Source organism: Heterodontus francisci, chromosome 30 (genome assembly GCF_036365525.1).
Source record: "Heterodontus francisci isolate sHetFra1 chromosome 30, sHetFra1.hap1, whole genome shotgun sequence".
Taxonomy (NCBI): Eukaryota; Metazoa; Chordata; class Chondrichthyes; order Heterodontiformes; family Heterodontidae; genus Heterodontus; species Heterodontus francisci.
Window position 1 is genome coordinate 46065830 of NC_090400.1, and position 9351 is coordinate 46075180.

The 9351-nt window shown below is 41.8% G+C and overlaps 1 protein-coding gene across 1 annotated transcript in view; it reads left to right on the plus strand.

Moving 5' to 3' along the window:
* dusp14 (dual specificity phosphatase 14) overlaps positions 1 to 8548 on the plus strand; it is a 28945-nt gene extending 20397 nt beyond the window's left edge. Inside the window, exon 2 of the mRNA XM_068009990.1 lies at positions 6536 to 8548. Coding sequence (XP_067866091.1) covers positions 6648 to 7256 — 609 coding nt within the window. The 5' untranslated portion in view covers positions 6536 to 6647 and the 3' untranslated portion in view covers positions 7257 to 8548. The remainder of the gene's footprint in view (positions 1 to 6535) is intronic.
* The last annotated feature ends 803 nt before the right edge of the window (positions 8549 to 9351 follow it).

The following is a 9351-nucleotide window of genomic DNA, read 5'->3' on the forward strand; positions in this document are numbered from 1 at the left end:
CCAGTGTCCAGCAGTCAGGTCATTGATGGCTGGAGCTGCCTGAGGTCACCCATCACGGTCATCTCCACTGCCCTCAGTGGAAATTCAGCAACCTTCCAGCTCCCGTACTCTAGCCACAGTGGAACCATCTTGTAGGAGCTGTAGAATAGGTAAAAAAAAAACTAAGTATTAAGGAGCCACAGTGTTAGTGCATGGGCTACATTTCATCACATTGTAAATATCCCCCATTTTATTAACTAACCATGTAAAGCCTTTGTTTTTTCCCAAAAATCCTGCAATGTCTGCTCTCTACTTGTAGCAGAGAGAGAGAATTCTTATCATTTTTGTCTATTCTCGATCCAAATCCAATTTAAAGGCTGGATTATAGAGCCTGTAAGATGGCAGCTGGTTAATGCACTTATGCGTCTGCTTCTCGAAAATTTGCAAAGTACTGTGTTTCATATTGAAATTTGGAACGACTGTGTCAGTGAGTGTTTCTGCCTTGCAAGCCAAAATTGATACCATGTCGAGGTCTGTGACCTGGATGGCATCGTCCCATCAGCAGCACCCTTCTGAAACCAGTGTGTGCTGGCACTGTGCAGAATGCTCTCCTCACGACCTTCATTTCACTTTTATTTTGGCCAATGCTAAGTATGAACTGAATGAATCTTTGAGCAAAGGTGGAATTATCCAATTGTTGAATTCATAGCCTTGCTGTGAAAAAACTCTGTTCTCTTTGAGCAAAGCTGGAACTAGAACCAGTTTATAAATATTTAATCACATAAAATACATTATTAATTTGTAATAAACTTGGGTAAACAATGTTTGTGTTCTGCCATTGCCACCCTCAGAACGTCTGTCTTTATTGTGAATTATAAATCATTCTCATGTCTGTTCATCCGAGCATAGCATCCTTCCATTAATGATGAATTGCAGTGAGCTGTATCTTGGTGTACGGTTTATCTATGCATCTTTAAATATTGAGGTGGATTGTACATGGTTATAACACAAATCAGTATCACTTTCCTACATTACAACGGTTAGCTGTGAAACGCCCCGTGATGTCATGAAAGGCACTATATAAATGCAAGTTCGTTCCTTCTCGCTAATTATGCCGGCTAAACCTTTCAAAATTAGCTGAGAATCTCGCCATGCTGGTTCAGGAGGAGCCAGATGTTATACTGAGACCACGGGAATGTACATCAGTATCTACAAAGAGCAGAAAAAGGGGTTAAAAATGTTAAAATTAGGGTGTAGAGTAGACCCTTCAACAGAACCCCCAAAACATTAAACCAGCCTTTTCTCTTTAGGGATGCTGATTGATCTATTGTGTATTTCTACTATTTTCTGGGGGGGGTTTCAAGCATTTCCAGCATTTTTATTTTATTTTCAATTTAATAGCATGTTTATAAATATTTTAATCTTCCTTGTTGTAGGACTCTAACCATGGACCATGACATATAAACAGGGATCTCACAAGATATTTTCAAATGATAATGAACAGCTTCCTGTTTTACACTTGCAGATCTGCAGCGTTTATTGCAGCAGTTCTTGCACTGTTCCAAAGTTGGGGATGTTGCCATTTAAGAGACCAGAGGCTGAGAATTTCTGACTTTACACAAAGCTTGCTGGATTGTTCACTGTCTCTTCTGTTATTCAAGACTGCAGTATTTTGATAGCTTTACTTGTGCTTTTTAGATTTGTTAGGGATTTGAGGGAAGTGCTTCAGTTTATAAAGAGGGATTTCGTAATTTATTTTCGTGGAAAGGTCTATCAAAGTATAGAATGTACTAACTACAAGTTATTGCAACTGAATCAATCATGGTGCGTGTCGGTGTTTATGCTCCACACGAGCCTCATCTCACTCTACATTATCTCACCCTATCAGCATATTCCTTTCTCCCTCCATGAATTTATCTAGCTTTCCTTAAATACAATTTGGGGGAATCAATTAAATACCTGACGAATTATTAAGTAGCATAGGGAAAAGGGAGTAGAGTAGATGGCTCAGGGTGGAGCAAGCACAATGAGTGGAATGGGTTCTTTCTGTGCTGAAAGTTCTGCTGGGCTAGTGTGTCCAGGTTCATTGCTCAGAATGGCATTGCTAAGGTGCTGTCACTATGGTAACCACTCGAGCTGTTTCTGTACAATCTCCCTGGTTCTGCATTGCGGGAAACCCAACATTTTTTCAATACTTCCTCCCACTTGGTATTAACTGAAACAATTAGCAGCCATCCTGGTGAGATTTCTTGTACAGTTCGCTGAGGTGACACTCCTCATTGTCAGTTAGTTTCTTCTGTCTGCAGGAGCGTGAGCCCCAAATGGTGCCGAGCCTCTGCATTTAAAGGGAAGCTAGATAGGATCATGAGGGAGAAAGGAATAGAATGATATGTTGATGCAGTTAGATGAAGAAGGTTGGAGGAGGCTTGTGCGGAGCATAAACACTGACCTAGACCTGTTGTGCCGAATAGTCTAGTTCTGTTTTACAAGTGCTTTGTAATATTTGTAATGCTTTGTAGCTTCCAGTAGTGGGACTGAGGAAAAAGAGCTCCATTTGTTAAATAGACTGGGTAGATTTTGGACTGTGCCCATTATCTGGTTTAATTCGTGTGTCTTGGCCTTTCAGTGTAGCTCACCATATTTGGCATGAGCTGGTGGCACCCCCACAGTCTGAGCGAAAAGTTCAGTACTGGGACACGTGCCTTGTCAGCAGAGACCCTTGGGTAAGTTCTGGGAATGGTGGGGGGGGGGACTGCGGCAGGGAGGGCAGGAGGGGCTTTGATTGTGACTCCACAGAACTCGAGCACTCATTTTCCTCCTGTCTCCACAGAACCAGTGTTTTTAAAAAAAAAAACATTTCTTCACTTGCCCTCTGTTAGTGGTCGTGGGGGGCCTCCGTGGTGCAGGCCAGAAGCCTGCCCTTCACATCATCAGTAAATTTCTTGACGAGGTCCTTCAACGGGCAGTAGGCCCATAACTTACATATTCAAGGGGCCTTTAAATTTAGCAGTGGGGCCAACACCTGCACAAATTAGGCGCAGGATATCCTATTCCTCAATTGCTATACTTTGTGACCATTTTACACCTGTAAAACAGGCACAACGCAAACTAATTACCCCACTGCCTCACCTCAAAAATAGATGGAGAGCAACCTTGTTGTAAATTGCTTTTCCCATATAAGTCTTAATACAAATTCTGATGAAGAATATGCAAAGTTCCAAATAATCAAAAACCAGGTTTGATTTTGAACAGTGAGCTGGGCCAGGGTTCAGTGTAGCCTGTTGCTAAGCACCAGTCATGCCAGTCTGTTCTCTGACCTGGAGTTAACCCAGCCATGTTATGAAAGCCTTCCTTTTGAATTGGCATTGTGGTTATACTTTAGCCGTGTGTTGATGGAATTTTTTTTAAATAAGTGATTTATGTTAATGAAGAGATTATTACAGAATTAATTCACTAGAGTTGAGATACTGGATGGGCCAAAAATTGATAAAGAGGAGATACTAGATAGGCTGGCTGTACAAAAAGCTGATAAGTCACCAGGACCAGATGAGATGCATCTGAGGATACTGAGAAAAGTACGAGTGGAAATTGCAGAGGCACTGGCCTTAATCTTCCAATCCTCCTTGGATACAGGGGTGGTGCCAGAGGATTGGAGAATTGCAAATATTACATCATTGTTCAAAAAGGGGATAAGGACAAGCTCAGAAATTGTAGGCCAGTCAGTTTAACCTCGGTAGTGGCAAAACTTTTAGAAACATAATTCGGGACCAAATTAACAGATGTGGATTAATTAAGGAAAGCCAGAATGGATATGTAAAGGGCAAATTGTGTTTAGCTAACTTGCTTGAGATTTTTGATGCGGCAATGGAGAGGGTAATGTGGTTGATGTGGTGTACTTTGACTTCCAAAAGACATTATATAAAGTGCCACATAACAGGCTTGTCAGCAAAGTTGAAGCCCATGGAATAAAAGGGACAGTGGCAACATGGATACGAAATTGGCTGAGTGAGAGGAAACAGAGTGTCATAGTGAACGGTTGTTTTTCATACTGGAGGAAGGGGTTCCTCAGGGGTCGGTGCTGGGACCCCCTGCTTTTCTTGATATACATTTATGACGCAGATTAGGGTGTATAGTGCACAGTTTCAGAATTTGCATTTGATACAAAACTTGCTAGTATTGTGAACTGTGAGGAGGATAGAGATAAACTTCAAGACAGAGAGGCTGGTGGAATGGGCGGACAAGTGGCAGATGAAATTTAATGCAGAAAAGTGTGAAGTGAATCATTTTGGTAGGAAGAATGAGGAGTGGCAATATAAATTATGGGGGACAATTCTAGAAAGGATGCAGGAGCAGAGGTACCTAGGGGTGTATGTGCACAAATCATTGAAGGTTGCAGGGCAGATTGAGAAAGTGGTTAGTAAAGCATATGGAATCCTGGGATTTATAAAGAGGAGCATAGAGTACAAGAACAAGGAACTCATGATGAAACTTTATAAACATCGGTTCAGTCTCAACTGGAGTATTGTGTGCCGTTCTGGGCACCACACTTTTGGAAGGATGTGAAGGCATTAGAGAGGGTACAGAAAAGATTCACGAGAATGGTTCCAGAGATGAGAAACTTCAGTTACGTGGAAAGATTGGAGAAGCTGGGGCTGTTCTCCTTGGAGGAGAAGATTGAGGCGATTTGATAGAGGTGTTCAAAAGCATGAGGGATCTGGACAGAGTGGATGAGGAGAAACTGTTTCCATTGGCAGAAGGATCCAGAACTAGAGGACACTGATTTAAGGTGATTGGCAAAAGAAACAGAGGTGCCACGAGGAAAAACATTTTTGCACAGTGAGCGGTTAGGATCTGAAATGCACTGTCCGAGAGTGCGACGGAGGCATATTCAATCGAGGCCTTTAAAAGAGAATTGAATAAATATCTGAAGAGAAAAAATTTGCAGGGCTACGGGGAGATGGCCAGGGAGTGGGACTAAGTGAATTGCTCTTGCAGAGAGCCTGCACAGTCACGATGGGCCGAATGGCCTCCTTCTGTGCTGTAGACATTCTATGACTCTAGACGACTTCAGCGGTTCAAGAAGGCAGCTCACCACCATCTTCTCTAGGTCAATTAGGGATGGGCAATAAATGCTGGCCGAGCCAGTGACATCTATGTCCCATGAGTGAATTAAAAAAAAATGTGGGGGTGGGTAAGGAATGTGGATGAAATATTATGGACGCTGCTGCAAGGTTTCTTTTTCTTCATTGTTCTTTTTTTTTCGTTTATCCTCTCTTTCCTTCTGTCCCCATGACTATCCATACTCTTTGTCACTTTCTGTCTCTCACTGCCACTTCTTTTTTTACGTACCCACTCTATCTTTCTGCAGCATCTCGGTCTGTAATATTCCTATCTCTATAGGGGTACGGTATTTTCTTTCAATACACAATGCATGACAAATAACCACAAATAATGTTCCTGCTGTTTAGAGCACGTCAAAAATGTTGAAGCGATGCTTTCTGAAAGGAATAACTATAGGAAAAAGGCACACAGTCCTTTCAAGACCCAGTCATCTGAGGAACTCCTGGAAACCTTCACGTCGATAAACCTTAGATGTATCTTCTCCAGTGGAACTGGGATGGATGTTGGAATATGGGCGGAAGCTGATTTCAGCTGGGATTTTGTTCCATGTGCAGAATTCCTATGGGGAGAGGGTAGATCAAGGGGACTTGTCTGGGATAGATCCTGGCCTATCCTGGGAACTCCTTGGTGGGCCTCGGCTGAACAGTTACAGTGGAGAGCTGGCGTGACCTGCAAAGGCTCCCTGAAGCTCAGCAGGCAAAGGTAATTAATGCTGGAGGGAAATGAATGTCTTGTTCTTTGACGCTTTTTAATCTGAGAGGGAAATGAAGGTGGTGAGGCCCTCTGCTCCTCAGCCCTTCAGTTGGCTATTCCTGTCCCATCTGAGTGGAATGGCACTGAGGTTTACACTGTGCTGGTGTTCCTTTTCCACCTTTTTCCTTGACCATAATAACCAAGGGATGTGGTGCTTCCCCCATCACTGAACTACACCATAATTAAGCATGTAATATTAGTTCGGCTGATTCCAGGTCTGTAGAATTGTCAATGAAAGGAGATTTCTTACTTTTTTGACAGATCTGTAGCACTTATATTTTTGTTTGTTTTAGCAAAGTCTAACCAAGCTTCAGAAGGCTGCCTAGTTTTGGCCTCGAATGGAAAGGAAATCCTAGTTTGTTTCTCCAGGCCAAATTCAGAAAGTCTCTGTCAGGCTTTTCCCTCTTGGTTCCAGGACAGCTTTTGCCAGAGGCTTGGGTGGTTGCTCTGCTTACTCTCTCATTAGAATTGTTTTGAGAGGCTGGGAAGGAAAAGCGGTTTCCAGAAGCAATCTTAAACCTATCTGAAAACTGAGAATTTTATCTTTCTGCTATTTGTTCTTAGAGAAAAATATTATATTGGTAAATAGTTTTTCCCCCTCCATTGGCTGGTTTAGTTGTCTTTGGTCTGTTTGCTACACAGATGATTTAATGTACTAACATTCTTATAAACTGTTTTTCAGGACCAATAACATGAGCAGAAGGGCAGCTGTGTGGCCAAGAGCTTAAATCCAGTGGAGAAGTTTTTGCCCTCTCTAACATTCCACTGCACCCACCCGTTAAGGCAACATTTCGATGAGTTCCCGGAGTCAAAGCTTCTTTCACCGGAGCCCACCCGGTCCCTCTTCCAAACCCCGGCTGGTAACTGGGGGAGTCCTGGGTGGGATTGCTCAAATAACCCCATGCCTCTACCTCAGCAGTGGCAATGCAGCCACCAACCGCAACCTGGTCCTGTCAAAGGGCATTACCTGCATCATTAATGCAACCTTGGAGATCCCCAATGCCAACTGGCCTGAGGTTGAGTATGTCAAAGTGCCTGTCGCTGACCTGCCGCACGCCCCAATCTCTCTGTACTTTGACAGCATTGCCGATAAAATCCACAGCATCAGTAAAAAGCACGGCTCGGCTTTGGTCCATTGCGTTGCCGGCGTGAGCAGATCAGCCTCCCTCTGTATTGCCTACCTGATGAAGTTCCACAAGATCTCCCTCCTCGAGGCTCATAACTGGGTCAAATCTCGCCGCCCCATCATTCGGCCCAATGTGGGCTTCTGGAGGCAACTGATAGAATATGAACGGAAACTGTTTGGCAAGAACAGTGTTAAAATGGTGCAGTCTCCCATCGGGGTAATCCCAGACATTTATGAAAAGGAAACAAGGAACCTCACTCCTTTCTGGGGCATTTAACACAAATTGAGGGACTAATCTGCTACTACTGTGTAAAAAGGATTTAAAGTCTCCCAGAGGATCATAAATCTGATGCAAAATATTAACATGTAGACACTGCTAAACCCATCATAAATGGATTGAACATCAATTGTTCTGTTGCCCACAAGGCCCTCAGATAAACCAGTGATTCAGAATACTGTAAATCCATTAAAAGTTGCTGGGCTTTATACAGCTTTAATAGTGAAATTAATTTCTTTGTATTTATTTTTAAACATAGATGTATTTCTAAAGTCTAATTCTAATTATTTTATCTTTAATGATTTTATTGCAGTCCTTTTCAATGGGACACCCAGGCAGATATTAAAATTTCTGATGTTGGCTTGAAGTGGATGACTAGAATGGTAGGCTTTAGAATGGAGAGTTCTGCTTGATTTGTGGATAATTGTACAAATTTCAAACATAACCTCAGAATCTCTCCTCCTCCCACCTGTTAAGCTGCTGCTATGAACTTGGGAAGATCATAGCTGATGTTCATTTTGAACAAGAAGTAAACTGTAAATGTAATGATCCTATTTGCACTGCTGCGTTATTGTTGCGTCTTGTGTACTACCTTTGAGACTTACCTGAAAGGTGAGTTTAAACCAGCAGAGATGCGCTTGCCTGTTAAATAGTATGATATAAGATTTCAGTATAGTCAGTGAAATATAAAATGGCGTTGCTATTTTACATTAAGACAAGTGAATAGAAATTTACTCACTGGAGAGTATTGAACCCACGTTCTATAACAGGGACTTGTGAAAGATTGGTTAAATTTGTGGGTCTGTTGCAGTTAAGAAAGATAATTGCATTTGTCTTACCCAGTGAGTGCTTAGGTATTTCTCAGTGGTGTATGTTTCTCATAGAGGTTTACAGATTCCAGGTCTGCGCTTTCCCTTATGCCAGCACAGTCTATATTAGTGAGCCAGACCTCACCATATAATGTGCACTTTCTCCTCTATTTTGACCTGTGAGGAACTTTGAACTGTATTTCTGGGCAGCTGTAGATCACTCCGACCAATTTGGGACTTGTAGAAACTTTTGTCTTTTTTGAGCACATTGTCTAAATGACGTATTGAATGGTCTATGCTTGAGAGTGTCTGCAAAGCTGAGCAAAAGTAATCCAGGCAGTGCAAGAAAACTGTAAATGAAAGCAAATTTATCTGCAGAACTGCTTGTAATTCGTTTTCTTTAATGAGAATTGCAGTGTAGGACGAACTCTATCAACAACGTACAACTTCAAAAAAAAAATAAAAGTGTTTTTTTTGTATAAAGTATTGTCCATTTGTCTATTTTGATATGTCTTACTGCACTGGATCCATTAATCCTACACCATGTGTTGTAACTCAACTCTACATCTATAATAGACCAATCGTGGCTTCTCTAGCTCTAGGATGGGGCTATTGACACCTCAATGATCTACTTCTAACTTTTGAATAGAATATCTCTGATGTGAATTAACAATGGATGATTTTAATTATCGAAAGTAAAAACACATTATACACATTTAAGAAAATAGTCGCCACTGAGTTTATGCACAGAAAATTTGATTATTTCTATTGCTGTCTTGGCAAAGAGCGATAACTGTCTTTCTGGGGCCCTGCCAGGGTTTGAGACCTCTGCAACTAGGTGCTAACATAAAATAACCCTAAAATAAAATAGAAAATTCAGGGAATGTACAGCAGATTGATCAGCATCTTAAAGAGAAATGAAAGATGAACAGATCTTGTGTTCTGTCTATTGCTGATCCAAGCCATCTTGGCATTCAGTCATAGAGTTGCTAATCCTCTCAGGATTGACCTGAAGTCTCCGGAAATTAATGATTAATCTCTAGGACATTGCTTACAGAGAATAATTATTGAGGCATTTAATATTGGAGATGTGGAAAACAAGCTGTTTGACTGACAGCCAAGAATCTTCCAATCAGATAATGACCAATCTGTTCATTTTCTAATTAGTGTGAGAAGGTGGGCATCATGTGGATGGAGGTGTTGGGCGACCAATGGGAGCAAAGGGGTGTCGAGGTTGTAGGTAGGCTGGTCATGTGATGATACTTACAGAAATGCTTTGAGTGAGT